The 17,593-nt window shown below is 40.6% G+C and overlaps 1 protein-coding gene and 1 long non-coding RNA gene across 2 annotated transcripts in view; one reads left to right on the forward strand and one right to left on the reverse strand.

Moving 5' to 3' along the window:
• LOC310873884 overlaps nt 1-17,593 on the forward strand; it is a 414,042-nt gene that overhangs the window by 265,698 nt on the left and 130,751 nt on the right. The window lies entirely within an intron of this gene.
• On the reverse strand, nt 1,074-15,670 carry sfxn5b (sideroflexin 5b; the record flags this gene model as incomplete). Its single annotated transcript, XM_083786557.1, has 14 exons — nt 1,074-1,151; nt 1,695-1,812; nt 2,811-2,896; nt 4,963-5,078; nt 5,724-5,814; nt 5,935-6,000; nt 6,182-6,238; nt 6,380-6,433; nt 8,155-8,180; nt 8,303-8,357; nt 8,514-8,540; nt 9,200-9,277; nt 9,452-9,520; nt 15,611-15,670. The coding sequence occupies 14 exons, from the start codon at nt 15,668-15,670 to the stop codon at nt 1,074-1,076; spliced, it is 981 nt and encodes a 326-aa protein (XP_083642683.1).

Consider the following 17,593-nt stretch of genomic DNA (forward strand, 5'->3'; position numbering starts at 1 on the left):
CAATGGAACTGACGTGGCATACTTTACTACTAGAAAAACACAATAATTGCCAATACCGCATCCACCTCACGCTCTGCCATCTTCACATTGTTAGGGAGACCATGATCAATAAAGATATCAATCAATCATTCAATCATGCAGTTGGCTGCCTTTCACAAGCATAAGCATTTAGCATGACTATCTAATCTATATCTACAAGCTTCACAATGGCTCGCTTTCAATTGACAAATTACAACTGCTGAATGGCACAATTCACATTTGGCAGTATCTCATTATTATATGGAATTAAAAACTGTATAAATGTTTTATGAAGTCTCGCGTGGCCAGACTATTATTCCACAAGTAGAGTCTGGAACTACCACTCCCGAATGCTGAGAAAGGAAACGCCCAATTCTGAACCTGAATCCCTCCCCCTCTGATATGAGATCAACTACATAGTATACTCATACTGTAGTAATTATATGGTGTCTTTTCTTGATTAATTGAATACACAGGACCTGGCACAGTGGAAATAAGCCCTCAGGGATTTTTGTGTTATCCTTTTAGCACCATTTTGTATAATCGTACCACTGTACTGGCAAACTGTTAATACAGTATTCAATCAAACAATCAATAATCTGTTTGTCATTTCCATTTCACGATTTCTTTTTTTTAAAATGCCCTTTCAGTGCTTCCGTGGACCAGGACCGAAATGTGAAAATGGTGGAAGGCAACAGTCTGGCTTGCGAGACCATACATGTTTTATTTATAGCACACATCAAATGAATTGCCTTGTCGTTGAATTGTGCTATACAAATAAGTTTACCATGCCTTGCCTTGCCCTAATCTGTTATTATGTTGCCTTTGGTTTGCCATTTCTCTCTACCATGCTTCATTCTCCGTGGCGTATTAAGCACCAGTTAGTGCACTATGTTAATGCAGCAGAAAAGTCCCTTGTCCTGTAGACGGATCGTATATAAAATGGAACCCCTACAGGGCCCAGGCAGAGATCCATGACAGTTCATTCGTAGCGCAGCCTCATTTACATATCCCGGTTGGCTGTCCTCATCACACTCCACTGTGTGTGCAATCTATCATAGGCCCTTATTGTAGGTTAGCACCTTGCAGTCTGTGGCCATGGCTATCTCTGGCTCAACGAGAGACACATCAATCTGCACAACAACACAGAGGGAAAGGGGGGGGGGGAATGAAAGAAAAGTCAAGAACATAGGAAAAAAGTACCAAAAGCAAAAGTACTCATTATGCAGAATGTCCCATTTCAAGTGTATAAAAAATAGCATATCTACAAGGTCACAAAAGTAGCAGATCGACAAGCTCGAAACGCGGCTCAAAATACATGGATCTGTTCTTGAATCCTGAAAAGTGACCGTCCGACAGAGATAATATTCCCCAATCTTGTGTGGAGATACAAGGTTTCGGGCCCGACAGCAACGACATGTATTAGCGGTGCTGTTCTGTAGATTCGTCCATAAACCCTGAAATCATTCTGACCGTTAATTAGATGTGAAAAGACCCCATCTGGAGGAGGAGAGGAAGGGAGAGAAGAGACGGGGACGGGGTGAGGGTGTGTGTGTGTGTGTGTGTGTGTGTGTGTGTGTGCGTGCGTGTTTGTGTGTGTGGGGGGGGGGTTGTACAAGTGATGTGTGTGTAATTTGAATCCCAGCCCCCCCCCCCCAGCTAAATGCATACTGTACCTGTGACATCTGTGGAAAGAGGCTGATGGCCAGAGGCAGAGACAGGCTGAACGTAACCAAGCACACCAGGCTGTGGACGGGAAGCAACAATCTGCGGTTGCTCCGGAGGAACTGGAGCCTACATGGGAACAATCAATTCCAATGGCTGCGTTAACCAAAAATAGCGCTGTGAGTTTGTAGATGACAATGCATGTATAACCTGGGTATTATTTTACATTAAATTGTACTGTCCTTTGAACTGTTCGTCTAAACTCCAAATAAACAAATACTGTACACTAGTGATGCACCGAATATTCGGCCGCAGAAAATATTCTGCAGAAAATATTCGGCAGAAGATATTCTGCAGAAAAAGCATTTTCGGCCTATTCGGTTTCGGCCCGAATAGGCAGAAAATATATCACTGAATAGTGTATGCAATTAACGCATTCAAAAGAGCTGAATAAATGTTTTATGGACCCATAATAGTGATTATTATTTAAGTTAAGTTTTGCCATAACCATTTATTTTCCCATAAATCAGGTAGGAAAAGAGATATATAATATGAATCATATTCGGTTTTCAGCCAACTGTTTCCTATATTCGGTATTTGGTTTCGGCCAAGAATTTCCCTTTCGGTGCATCCCTACTGTACAGTGTACACACAGTCAGATTAATTGTTAGCAATGTTTTTCAATGTTTGTTGTTTAGGTTAAAATGTCAGTGTTGCTGTTGTGGAACTTGTTGTGACACTGGAGCACTACATGATGAAAGGAATAGTTCGCCCCCCAATTATTATTATTTTTAAAATATATATATTTAAAAAAAAAGAAGATTCACCTCATGGAGACTTTTGTTTTGATTTTGTCGCATTCCTAAGCCAATAATTTGATGACCATTTGTTCCCTATGGAGACACAGGGAACCACTGCCTAAGTTTTTCTGGGGGTGAACTTTCCTATTAACTGCTGATGTTGTACTCCTTAATATATACATAGAATGGAAAATGAATTATCTTTTGTGTGTGTGTGTGTGTGTGTGTGTGTGTGTGTGTGTGTGTGTGTGTGTGTGTGTGTGTGTGTGTGTGTGTGTGTGTGTGTGTGTATATTTTGTATATGTGGAATTAACTCAGCTTACACACCTTTCGAGGTAGGACATGATGATGGGGGGCAGGACAAAGATAGGCATGGGCAGAACCACCCGTGTGAAGGCCGTCTCCATGATGGCCTGCACGAGGGACACAGAGGGGTGCATATTGTTGCTGTCGTGCAGAAACCTACTATCTCCCTGTTTTCACTTTTTGTGTTTTTTCTCTTAAATTAGCCTGGCTCCAGTGTGTCCAGTGTGTCAGTTTGCATAAAAAATCTGATGCAGCGGCTGATTGGCCATCAGTGCCGTCATCCGATTACGTCAAACAACAAACATGGCTGCCCCCACTGTGGTAACTTGTGACCGTACCGACCTGGTTTCTTTACATTTGATTTAAGTAAATTATCCTTTGCCCACTTCTTATTGTCAACAGCAGTGACAACACACAAAATGTGTGTGGGGAGGAATTCATTAGCAGATCGACAAGCTCACAACCCATCCAATGTGACACATTTTGAGCTTGTACATCTGCTAATTTCACTACTTTTTCGTGACACTTTCACTTTCGTGAAGAATCTTTTTTTTTCATAACGACAGAAACACGATGAATTAAATCCATTAATCACAATTATTTGTATGACAATGAATCGTCAACTTAAATGTCGTAATCATGATAACAGTCCTAATGGATCTGAGGTTTCTCCCCGGCAGAAACGGTATGCCTCATTTAAAAAACGCTGAACTGTGTTGGATTTCATTCTCCATCCCAGGAGATTGGAAGGCGGTGAAAGGTGTAAACATGTGAGACTAACAGGAATTGATGGCACCCTGCTTTTCCATTGTTCACCCCTCCGATCACGTCAGACAATCTGAAATGAACCCATTTGCCATGAATTGAGAGTGCACAATGTAAAAAAGAAAAACACAAATCCATTACAATCAAAATCCATCTGTGCTGATTGCTACAGTTGGAGGGCAGTGTCTCTCAAAGTGGGGGTCTGGGGAACTTGAGGGGGTTCCAGGCGGTCTCCAGGAAAATGGCTTAATAGCATCAAAATCAGTTTAATCACTTTAACTCTATTTTATACATCGGCTGTTCAGAAATAGCCGAAGCTCACAACATGTTGTGATCTTGTAGATCTGCTATTTTTTAAACATGTTGAAAATGTTGAGGGGGGGGGGGGGGGGGCAATTTGGGTGTCCTTGACATGTGACTACACAAGCAATGGACAAATTCATTGGACCTCATGGAAACATTGTGGATCTCTTTTCTTCTTTTTTTGTGCTTTTTACCCCATTTTGTCCCCAATTTAGTCGTAATGCCAATTCATTCATCCCACACACATTTGTGTGTTGTCACTGCTGTTGTACCCTACTGACTCACCTGTCAGTGAGGAGCCTCCACCGGGAGGATGTAGAGCCTGTTCATGTAGACCAGTGGTTTTCAACCCTTTTCATATCAACGACCGCTACGGCAAGTGCCCTAGCCCCGATGACCTTACGTAATGTCGTATGTAAAGGCTCAACTTATCTAACTTAGATAGCATTTTATGTTGACATAGCACTATAGTATATATATGCATAGTTTCATTATATAGAATTTCGTGTTCTTAGCTTATGTATGATGTATTACCGTGTTTTTGTTCTTGCTTACTGTAAATCGCTCTGGATTAAGAGTGTCTGCTAAATGCCTAAATTGTAAATTGTAACGACCATTTTTTACTTTGGCATTTGAGCCACGGCTCAAATGGCCTCTCATTCCTAAAACTTAAAATATTTTATTGTAGAGATGACAGGCAAAAGTTAATCAAAATAACAATTCTTCTACATGCTCTAATTGTGGAGACTTTTTTAACAGATGTTTAACAATAATATAACTCTTGAGAGCATAAAATGTAATCACATAGACCAAATGTTATGCTCTCAAGAGTTAAAGATCTGTAAGGGTCCATTTGCTTATCAACTCTCCATCATTTAGCTGGGGACCACCTGGAACCCCTGCAATGACCACTGGTGATACCTGGACCACTGGTTGAGAACCGCTGATGTAGACACTCGACAAAGCCGGCCGAATGCACCACGGTGGATTCGAGCCCCCAGCCTCCGCAGTGGCAGGCATTGTGAATTTCTATTCAATTACTTGTATTTCTTTTTATTCTAACTTGAGTGTTGAGGCTTGCCAGCAGTAACGGTCAGCCACTCACCTGCCTGGCTGCGATTTTGGACGAGCCCACCACGTTACCGTTGGTGTCCAGAACGTTGATGCCCTCAGACAGCTCGTTGTGCCTCATCAGACCCACGTTGCAGATGTTAGCACTGGCTGAGGAGGACAGGGAGAGCAACACAGGCCCAACATGGCTGTTATTATGTGACATTGTGCAGAACTATAGTATAATGAATTGCATTTTTATAGCGCTTTTCCAAGTGCTCAAAGCGCTTTACAATGGTTCATTCATTCATACATTGGGAGGTGAAGCGGCGAACAGTCGACGCCAGCGTCCTCACTTCTCACATTCACACACCAATGGTGGCGAGCTAACACCGACCAACTCATTGGAGGCAATGTAGGGTTCAGTGTCTTGCCCAAGGACACTTCGACATGTGGACAGGAGAAGCCAGGATTCGAACTGCCGACCCAGGGATCATTGGATGACCTGCTCTACCTCCTGAGCCACAGCCGCCCTAATAACACAGTAACGCCTGATTTGTATTTGGATGTGAGAATAAGGAAGACACGTTTCCCCTGCAGTTCTCATTAATTGCCCATCAGATGTCACTATTTCCCCTCCTATTGGCTGTAGAAAAACAGCCTCAAAAGTGAATGAGGTTTTGGCCAAAACCTCATTCACACATCATCAGTAGGGTAAAACTAACCTGCCTCACGACGGTCTAAACCCAGCCCAACCCATGACAGCTGAACCCCAATGCATTTTCAGAGCTGGCACTATGAAGTATGAATACATACCCACAGCTGGGAAGGGGACTAGTCTCTGTATGATCATTCGGGTGGCCGGACTCAACTTGTTCGCCTTCTGAATCAACACATTCAGTCCCACCTTCAAAGTAACAGCACACCAGTGTATTAGTTGGCAATACGTTTTTCTACAATTTTTGAACATTTATATATAGGGCATAAGTGGTTTAAATGAAATGAATGAAAATCCAAGGACACTTACTGCGATGGATACAGCACTAGTCACTGCTCCTGCATAACCCTGAAGGAACTTGGACATAGGCGTAGGCTGGTGTGGGCACAAAATAATACAATATTATACAAACATTATATTTACTTGTTGCTACAAGGCTACTTCTATTATATTCTGTACAGATACGTTTATGTTCTGTATCTGACTCATCTGTATCTGACTCTGACTGACCAGATATTATTTGTACTGCTTGTGCTGCACACAGAGTATGTCTTACCTTGGTAGCGTTGCGGTTGGCAAAGTTCACACAGGCATTGTGACTCTGATTCAGCCACTGCAGTGAGAGAGACATCTTTTTATAACATATACAGTATCCTCACAGCCCACCCGTGGGCGCCGCCCTACAGGTTGGGAATGGCTGACATACGGTACTGTAAACAATGTTCTTACTGTCTTATTCTTACTGTTACTGTACCTGCCAAATAATGGTAGAAACCACTGTTTGATTAGGAAGGAGCAGACCAATGACCTGAATGGAACCAGGATATAAACAGCTTGTTATCGGCTGAAATGTATCATCCCAAAGATGCATTTCACCAAGACCCAAACAAGACTATTAATGAGGCAGGGCTGGGCGATATGACTTCCATAATACGCTATTATTTTGTCCCTATATCCCTGTCGACAAACTGTTACTTTTCAGGTTTCTAATTCAAAAGTATCAAACAACAGATCAACAACCTCAACAACCTTGTCAACGTGTTGCTACATTTGATGTTTTTGTGTGACGCTGTACTATTCGCCGCCTAGAACGTCTTTTGAAGCCTTCTGGTCCTTTGGCCCTCGTCACCAAGATCGTTGGACGTCTCTGTTCTGCTAGCGCCTGTAACACTGCGGTTCCGGTGCGATGAAAAAAGTGAAAGCTCAGATTCTTCTTCCAGGCTGCGTTTTTGATCAAAACAAGATTGATTTGCGGATCATTTCTATAAACGATATAAGCGCCATTCACAGAGCATTTGGCTGGTCTATCCTTGGCTTAACCGTTCAATGGAACAGGAGTTGAATTTTGGTCGCTGAATGCCAAAGATAGCACCCAGCATTGCTGTGATAAACCTGTAACACCTGTGTGAAACTATTACCGCTCTTGAGTCTAGAGCACCCGCTTTGAATGTTATCAACCGATAATCACCAGTAGGTTACTTATCACTCGAATATAATCGAGCCAGCAGGCTCGCCGACTGCATGTATTCTCTGCTGCGATTAGGAAACACGGAAGTGAAATTACGGCCGCTGAAGCTAAAACATTGTGAAACTGACTTACATGGCCGGTTAAGACTGATATGAGGTTAGGGGACTTACGTTACGGGCCGGTTAAGACTGAGGTAAGGGTTAGGGTTAGGATTAGAGCTAGGGTTAGTAATATTCGGACAACGCCTCTGCATTTCCACGTTTTGGCTGTCGTCAAACGTTATTTCCACACTACCTTATCAGCTTTGAATGTCGATATTTGTCATGCTGCAAATACACTTGGAGCTAAACTCTTAACATCTTAACATTTTAACTACAGAGTTAAAGGACGACTTCACCTATTTTGCACCATATAATTGATCCACACTAATATGCACTAATATGATAAATTGGTACTATTTTTTGTACTCGGTCTGTGTCTCATAGGAGGGCTGTGGACACCTAATAGAGACATCATCAATGTGTTATCAGGAGAACAATGGCTTCCATTATAGCATGCTAACTTTCCAGCAATAGAAAGCCTGCAGTTTCAATTAGCTTGGATTCCTCATTGATGATGTCTCTGAGACAAAAATGGTAGGCTATACCATAATAATGAGCATTATTTAGTGAGGACCAGTTATAATGAAGATAGGTTGAAAATTGTTGAAGTCGTCCTTTAAACAAAAGTATCCATTTCTATTTAGCAAATAATAATACTAATACTACTAATATTATTAGTATTATTATTACATATAATAATAATAATAATAATAATAACACAAATAACTGCTGTTATCCTACAGTAGGCCTACAAAATGGTTCTAAATATCAGTTTTATATATTTATTTATTTTTCATTTATATATTAATAAATAAATATAAATTGCCCAGCCCTATTTATGAGTGCCTTTTGGCAAATGAACATTCACATACAGCAGTCAACTTTGCGCAGAAAGTTGCATATTGTACACAAATCATTTATGGAAATATAAAAATAAATCATGGATCTCATAAGACTCACGATTGGTGTTCCAAATGGCACATAACCTGTAAAAATTATAATCGGGCGTAAAACAAACAAACAATGGATTAATAATAATAATAATAATAATAATGGAGGGATTTAATGGTTGAGCTGTGCACAGATATCTTCAATCATGACGTCATACCTGACATTCGGAATGGCATGAAGATTTTCTCGCCTGTGTCGGGGTGAATGATGGCCTGCGCGGGGACAGAGCATGACACTGTCGTCACCACGCTGTTACCATGATGCTATGGCCACTATGTGTTGCTGTGGCTGTGGGTGTTGCTGTGGCTGCATCATGGTGGAGTCCACAGTCACCCTGGGCTGACATCTGAGCTCGCCCAGACACTTACCTGCTTGACTTTTTGGGCTTCCCACAGCTACGGAAAAATAAAACAGGAGACAATGAATCCGAATCAATGCATTTAACATTTTAAGACGATCTACAATCTCGAGTTTGTGGAGTGCAGTGCAATAGTGCAGTTCAGAATAAATAGTGCAGTATAATAATGCAAGCAATAATAATAAACCAAACAATCCAGGTCTAGACAGTCGTGGGCGTGTTGCACGTAACAAGCACGCACGCGACAATTTCACGGGACCACGGCCACATAAATATGCTTGCATTTGAGTTATCGCCCCTCAACTTCTCCACGCGTACAAAAAAACCCGCAGGCCTTTGGCGCGTCAGTTTCTGCCCATCTGAAAATACCTTAATAGTACAGTGCAGTGCAGTATAATACAGCACTATTACGGTGGATATCAATGAGACCATTCTGAATCAATAAAAATATAATACGACGATCTTGGCACCGAGCGCCATTGGAAAACTGACGTGTGAAGACGTTCTTGACGGCGAGTGAGTTGGTGTATTAGTAAGAGAGTAAGAGATAGTAAGAGATGAATAACATAAGATGATTAGATGAAAAACATAAAGCTGGAAATAAGGTTGCATATAACCAATCATAATAAAATAATATGATTTCTTCCTCACATTGCACTGCACTGCTGTATTGTATTGTATCACAGCAGCACTCACCTGACCATCTGTCACTCCGGGAGGAAGCGTGCCATGTTTGAAATCGTCCAGCAACTGCATGCACTCTTTCAGTCGCCTCTACAGACAGACAAAAAGGTCTCTGTTTGTCTCTAAACTGCATATTGTTGCTGTCAGGCAGAAGCCCTGCTATAAGGGACCCCCCTGGAACCACCCCCAAAGACCCCAGTTTGAGAACCACTGCGGTTGCATATAGTGTAGTGAGATGTAAGTGGACTGAAGTGTAATGTTTACCTCTGACACAAAGAGGGTGCTGGGGTCAATGATGTCTACAAAATGCCTCAGACGACCCAGGAAAGAACCCTGGAAGAGACAGAAACAAATGACTTGGTTAGAACATGATCCAGTGTGCAGACTAGATTGTTTTTGTATTCTGACCTCTGCCCGGCACCTGGTGGTACTTTAGTGAGTGGATGTGCATGCTTTATTATTATTATGTTTTTAATACACAGGCGAGAAATGTAATATTGAACCAATGAAAAGGGTGCTGTCAGTGTGGAAAGTTTGTGTTTCTCTAAAGCATGATAAATCAAAATCTCATGTGCAGAAAAGAAAAAGATTTTTTCAAAAGAATAATCAAATAATGGACCTGTACTGTATATGCATTTAAGTTACAAATTAAAAAAAAGTTCTAGCGTTATAACTGTTTCTGAAAAGTAACAGTTTTGGACACTCCACAGCGACGATATACATTTTCTGCAAATGGATAACAGTCATAGAGAACAGAGACATAATATTGCAGAGAGACAAACAGAATGTATAATCATTTATTATAAGTTTATTGATGTTCACTGATTTGCAAAACTTTTTTTCTCCCCTCTAGTTGACCGTCTTGAGGTCATTGGTGGAAAACGTATTCAAATGTTTTACTTAAGTAAAAGTATCAATACCACAATGTAGAAAATACAGTACAAAATCTGGTAATCAAAATGTACATGAGTAAAAGTGCTGGCAGTATTGGCATAAAAATATACTTAAATTATTAAAAGTAAAAGTACTAATTATGCAGAATAATAATAAGTAATTTGTATTACTCTAGGGTAGGCCTACACTCATGACATCATGTAAAGACATCAACATTTAGGACAGCATAGAAAGATGCTGAAAACAGCCGGACAATAGCCAAATAGTTGAACAACAGACGGAAAATAGCATATTGACAAGCTCCCAACGGGCCAGGGACCCCCAACGCACGCACGCACGCAAGCACGATTTGTGTATCTTGAAAAAATTGCAAATGTTGATTCCAAGGTTTTATTTTTGTAATAGCAATTCTACAAGCTATTTTCAATTAGCTTGTCTTTGCTGCTATAATTTAGCTGGGGACCCCCTGGACCCCCCAAGAACCACATTGAACATGCGCGCGCGCACACACACACACACACACACACACACACACACACACACACACACACACACACACAGTGGACAGCTTTTGTTGTTTGGCTTTTGTTTTAGCAAGTTAATGAATTTCATGCCATCAGAAGCCAACAGTTACCTTTTAACCATGGATTCTAAAGTTCAATGATGAATATGAATAGTAGCACCTCTCAAATGCCGTGGATCAAGATTGTGGATCTGCTACTTTTGATGCTTTTGTGTGAGGCTGTAGATTAGAATTATCAAGTAGCAAAGACATACAAAATAAATATGGAGAGATAAGAGATTTCTGCCCGACAGAAACAATATATAAAAATGGTATATTGAAACAAATTTAAAAAATAGCAGAAATAGACCTTTTACAAGCTCACAATGCGTTGTGAGCTTGTAGATCAGCTTCCACATTTATTGCAACAGATGATGATTATGCAAAACAATTACGGTTATCTAAAACCATTGCAATCAGGCCATTAGCCTGTGTAATAATTGTGGCAGGTCTAAATGTAAGTAGGGTGTCTTGCTTCAAAGTGCTTGTGAGTGTGTGAAGCATTTGGTTTTCTGTTCCCTTTCAGAAGCATGGGCACGGATTGCGGCCAGGCTAAACCCTTTGTGCCAACAGTTTGAAAAGCCCTGATGGCAGTGCATGCCAAGAGTCTCTTTGACAAACCAGATGGGAGAAAAAAAACAAAAACATGGCAGCTTTTATCAGATCCCTCCGAGCCATTTATCACTTATGAAGCGCGGCCAGTCAGCACAGTGGAAGAAAGACAGTAAATGTAAATGTAAATATGCACAAATATGCACTTATCTTTCAAGTGTCAGGTTCAAGATTGAAGGTCAGGAAACAAACAACGTTCGGGTGCATATATCTTTGGTCCGACGTACTAACCGTCCGACACGCAATAGTCCGACACCCTACCCCAAACCCTAACCTACAGTAACTAACTTCTCTCAGCCTAGCGATATTGCAATAGAATTTCATTGAATGTATTTTGTAATATGAAAAATGCAGCCTTGTTTCTTTTGCTTTTTGTCTTTGTCTTTTTTCTTTTTCTTTCCGTACAGTCTTGTTTATTGTTTTTCTTGTCTGTTCTTCCTTCAATAAAAATTAAGTGAAAAAAAATAAAAACTTTATTTATTATTGTAATAATTTATTCATATAAATCTCCTCTTCTGGATGTCACTGGGACACAATCTTTTCAGATGGGGATCCACGGCCAAATACATTCTAAACTGGTATTTAGGTTTCTGCAATATCTTGCAGTTATCGGCTATGTACATGATGAGTGAAGAGTTTGGAGGTTGGGTTTACTTTCATGCATGTACCGGTACCTTGATAAACAGACATATAGCCTACTATATTACCATTACCAGACAATTTATTTTCACATAAGATATACAAGTAATTCACAATATAGCTTAAACCCACTAGGATAACACTTTAAAGCGTAATCAAACACTCATTCGGATCGGTGGGGCAACTTAGGAGTGAGGGCCATGTGTAGCGGCCCGAACCTCTCTAGTAACTTAAATATACAAATAATTTACATTTACATTAAATTAATTTATACCTTTTCAAAATCACACTTGTGTGAAGTGAGGTGCGCACACTGCATTTATCGGCCACTGTATTTATCGGTCACTACATGACATCTTATGTCGTCATGTAGTGCCCTAAACAAACATTAAAGTCCATAGATTGGGTACCATATGACGTAATCTTCAAAATGCATTGCCATGCCAATGCATGCCATGCCAATGCATGCCATGCCAATGGCTCAACATTTTAAATAAGGTGTAGCTTAGCCCCTCCTATGCCCAGCTTTGTGTGTTTGTGTGTACCACATTTGTGATGATTTGATTGGCTGAGCACGGAATGTGATGTATAACGATGTACATGGTCATAAGAGCGCCCCTCACTTCACTTGGAATATTGTTCAACATGGAAACTAGAGATGTCACATTTGTTTTTTAGTATCTGCCGATACCGATTTTTCCTGATCCGATATTTATATTTTTATAGAACACTTATGCCATATCACAATAGTACAATATCCAAAATCACAGACAATATCCAGTCTAATATGATATGGATGGATATAATATTGATACTTGTCCCGATCACGTTCTTTTTGCGCCCGATCCGATTTCCGATCATTTGAAAATGGCGTGATCGGATCGGGACAACCCTATTGGAAACGATTATGAAAAATAATTGCGATTTAATAGGTGATTGTTATGTAATAATGGTGACAGGCTTGATTCCTAATGTTATGTCTTCACCACCCCTGACAGGCAGCCTACTGTGTATGTGTAAGTGTGTACTGCAGCAGAGCTACTAGGGTAGCAGCAGAGCAGAGGCTCCATGTTTGAAGAACTGTGTTAATTATGCATGTGTTCCAGCTCTCCTGGGAATACAAAACAAGGCTGGGGCTCCACAGCCGAGATGGAGCACGCTAGAGTAGACACACATACACAACACACACACACCAGGGCTACCAGATTTTGTGAGAGAAATAAGCCACCAGGTCTATGAAAACAAGCCCAAAATAAGTGACTATAGGCCACATGCCATGCTTTAAACCTATATATTTCTCACTGTGAGCTTAGAATCCCAAAGTCGCTCAGTGGTGGAAAGTAACTAAGTACATAAGCACTATTAAGCAATCTCACAAGAGCATAATCTCTCAGCACCACTACCTTAAACATGTAGCGTTGTTGTTAGTAGGAATAAACACAGAAGCACCTGGGAGGATGTGGACTGAGAAAGGGGAGTAGGACGTGGACTGAGAAAGGGGAGTAGGACGTGGACTGAGAAAGGGGAGTAGTGTCTCTACACAAAAAAGGATGTGAGGCAAAGGCTATTTTTTTTCTCTCTTTTTTTACCGAATGGCTTCCCAGATTGGTGAATAAGGGACTAATGTCTCTTTATGACTACAACTAAAGTCAACCTATTGAAATGTTACGTATTTCAAGAACTATTTCAAGCTTTAGATATGCTACTTTTGATACTTTTGTGTGACGCTGTAGTAGCCTAAGCAGGGTGTTCATTTACGGGAAAAAACAAAATGTTAGGATATGGAGATAAGAGGTTTCTGCCTGACAACAACAATATTATGAACCAACATGAAGGTCGATTGCCTTATATTTCAGAGATGGAAAACATTAACTAATTGTTTTGGATGGAAGATAAGAATAAAAAGCAGAATAGCACATTCTGGACATATTCTGCAGGATGGGTTTCAATAGCCTATACCTATAGCCTTGTCAAGTGGGCAACACGCAGTCCACAATGTCATTTTTGGGGGGAAACTTGGAAAGGGGTGATGGAAGCGCCGCAGTGCACTTCATGGATAGTAATTACTAAACGCATAAAAAGCTCTGTTTTAAAAGGCTATGTGTGGACGGGGCCTTAAATAATTTCTTAAATATTTACTAGGATGAATTAGCTTGTGCGTCTGCTACTTTTGCTATTTTTTAAATTTGAAATCCTGAAAAGTAACAGTTTTGAACAGAATGAGGTTTCCACCCGACAGAGACAAATTATCTATCATCCCAAAAATCTAATATTGTTGTTTTCCATCTCTGAAACCTAAGGTGACCTTCCTGGAATGTCCTGTTGGCTCTTACAGTAGGCTATGTTAAATCAACCGATTAGGTCAGTTAAGGCAAGTCTCCACTCCAGAAATATTAAGACATAGTGATGGGACTCAATCAGAACAAAGTCCATGAGCAGCAATTTGTAAATAAGTCCGTTATTTGTTCTGGTACCTCCATGTTCTGATAAACATCAAAGCACCCAAAACAAAGTGTTATTGTTTTAACTGCATGGGCCATTTTAGTGTTTTAGAAACATGTGTCGGGTCTTGGGACACCCAGCTTGAAAGTGGGAAAAAAACTATGTATTGGCGCAACGCAATGTATTGGTGCTGTGTATTTATTTATTTATTTAAGTAAAGTAAGTAAGTGTAATTTATATTGGACTATTTACTTTTATTTATGCTGTAAGACCACATTGGAAACAAGTGTTTCATTACGCCTTAATGTGTTATCCTGGGTTTAAGCTATATTGTGAATTACTTGTATATCTTATGTTATCTCTATAGCTATACCTGATAAAAACTGACCTTGTAAATAGTATGCTCTTATTTCAATCTACACAAATCTATTCACCAATATAGCACATCTACAACATGTGTTATGCCTAATTTTATCAATTGCATATTGGATCAAATATGCAAAGATAAATTAGTAGTATATATATAATATAGCCTAAACTCTAAAGGAACGCACATCAGGGAAATGCTGGTGGTCAGGACAGCTATATTAACATTTTCATCATTGATAAAATCCAAAGCTATATCCTAGGTTCACTCGTTCTCAAAGTGGGGTCCGGCCGTCCGGGGGATGTTTTATACAGCATCATCACAAATTCACAATCATGTCAACCACTTTATCCATGTTGGCTGCAGATCTACAAGCTCACTGTGCCGCGCTGCGAGCTTCCTACAGTCTGCAGTTTCTGTAGCCTATCATTTATTTATTTATCTGAGAAATGTTTTGGACTAGCAACTCTACGAGAGTCTAAATCTTAATTGGGCTAGTTTTGGACAATGTTCTGAGCTTCTTCTTTTCTCTAGCCGGTCAGCCGCTGCTGCCGCGATAGCGAAGGACGCGTCGTGATCATCGATTCATCGTAGATCAAAAACAAACCCAAACACATCCTGGCTAACTAAAACTCAGGTCCTACTTCAAGTTTCTCAATTATCATAGTTTCGGTCAGGTGTATTTTTGCACAGACAAAGACAACGAGCATCAAAGGCAACTTTCGCTTAGACAGGGTTTCAGCAGGCAGCATCCAGGGCTCGGAAGAATGCACTAGTGCAAAAAGCAGTGCTTTCTTTCACGGTGCATTCCTTCCAAGCCCCCATGGATGCTGATCTGCGAAACTAAACCGACACGAAATGCAATTAAATTAACAGCTAAATAAAGATGTATTTTACTTGTTTTTACCTGGTCGTACCGAGGTCTTCCTAGCTGGAACACTGGAGGACATGCTGCTGATTCCGCCATCACGCTCCAACTGTTTCTTTTTTAATGAACTGTAGGCTACTATCTGTCGGCTATCACGCACGGATTGGTTTTTGCAACTAGAGTGAACTACACAATTTGAAACTATAGTGAAGCAAGTGTGTCGCTATGTCTGTTGGGATGTGTAGTTTGTGGGGGTTTATTGGCCACTTTTGCAATAACAAAGTTGAACCACATGATAAGGCTGGCTTACGCACGCGCGCGCGCGCGCGCACACACACACACACACACACACACACACACACACACACACACACACACACACACACAGTAAGTCATTGCATAACGGTTGACCTTGGGAGATATGCGGCAGATAGGAGGCTACTGTGTCAATGTAGCCTATGTGATTGGCTACAGCCAAGGAAAGGGGGATTCGTGTTTTCACTGAATTTCTTTGCCTCCCAAAAGCGAATATGTGGAAGACTTTAGCCATATCTTGAATCAACTTTTGTGTCACTTAGATAGATAGATAGATAGATAGATAGATAGATAGATAGATAGATAGATAGATAGATAGATAGATAGATAGATAGATAGATAGATAGATAGATAGATAGTCGAGTCGGTCAGACCCACAGTTGTCCAGAACCGCCACACATGGCGTCTGCATGGTCTCTGGAAAGGTCCCCTGCCCGGTATCTTCCCGGTATCTCGAGAACTCGCCAGTTTAACAACTCGCCGCGATTCAGTGCATCTTAGTTGTGCTTCACCTTCATTTAAATTGCATTGAATTGAGAAACAATGTAATTCATTACTCAACTCAACTCAACTCAACTTTATTTATATAGCACATTTAAAACAACCATAGCTGCCACAAAGTGCTGTACAGTACATAGGTAAAACAGTAAGTAAACACATAGACTAAAAACACAGAATACAAAGACAACACACACACACATTAGTAAACAATATCCTGAAATGGTAGGCCTACTTTATTGGTATTCACATACTCAACTATTTATCATTATCTAGCTGACTATTTAATTGCACAAAATAATTTGATCACCTTGGAAATGAACTATATAACATCTATGAGTTTGACATACTACACTGATGAAGACAGAATGTTAGCATAACGATGAAGACATTGATGAAGAATTGTCGCCGCAGCGACTTGGAACATGAACATGCCTGACACAACTCCATAGGAATAAAAGGACACAGAGAGACACTATACAGAAATCTCCATAAGGGACATAAAAGGGACACAGACAGATGAGTGGAATGGGTACTCTGCATTTAATAAAAGGGCCACAGACAGATGAGTGGAATGGGTACTCTGCATTTAATAAAAGGGACACAGACAGATGAGTGGAATGGGTACTCTGCATTTAATAAAAGGGACACAGACAGATGAGTGGAATGGGTACTCTGCATTTCATAAAAGGGACACAGACAGATGAGTGGAATGGGTACTCTGCATTTAATAAAAGGGACACAGACAGATGAGTGGAATGGGTACTCTGCATTTCATAAAAGGGACACAGACAGATGAGTGGAATGGGTACTCTGCATTTAATAAAAGGGACACAGACAGATGAGTGGAATGGGTACTCTGCATTTCCGGTTGTCCAGAACCAGCACAAAAGCCTCATTTGGCATGGTTGACAAAGAAATATGGGAATAAAATGGACACATATAGGCCTACATATAAATGGGTGGGGCCGGGCCATGCATTTCCGGTTGTGCAGAACCAGCACAAAGGCCTCTGCCCGGGCTCTGCAGGACCTGATCACCCCTATATCTCCATATATGGAAAATCTATCAATGTTTAAAGTTCAGGTTTTTAGGTGCAATTGAGGTCAGAAAACCTAAAAAAAAAAAATCACCACCATAGGTCACCACTCACCAGACCTTTAACTGTTGGACACTCAGTATAGGCCAGGGCAGATGGTATTTGTCAAG

This window comes from Protomyctophum parallelum (assembly GCF_964188405.1).
Source record: "Protomyctophum parallelum genome assembly, chromosome: 16".
Lineage (NCBI taxonomy): Eukaryota > Metazoa > Chordata > Actinopteri > Myctophiformes > Myctophidae > Protomyctophum > Protomyctophum parallelum.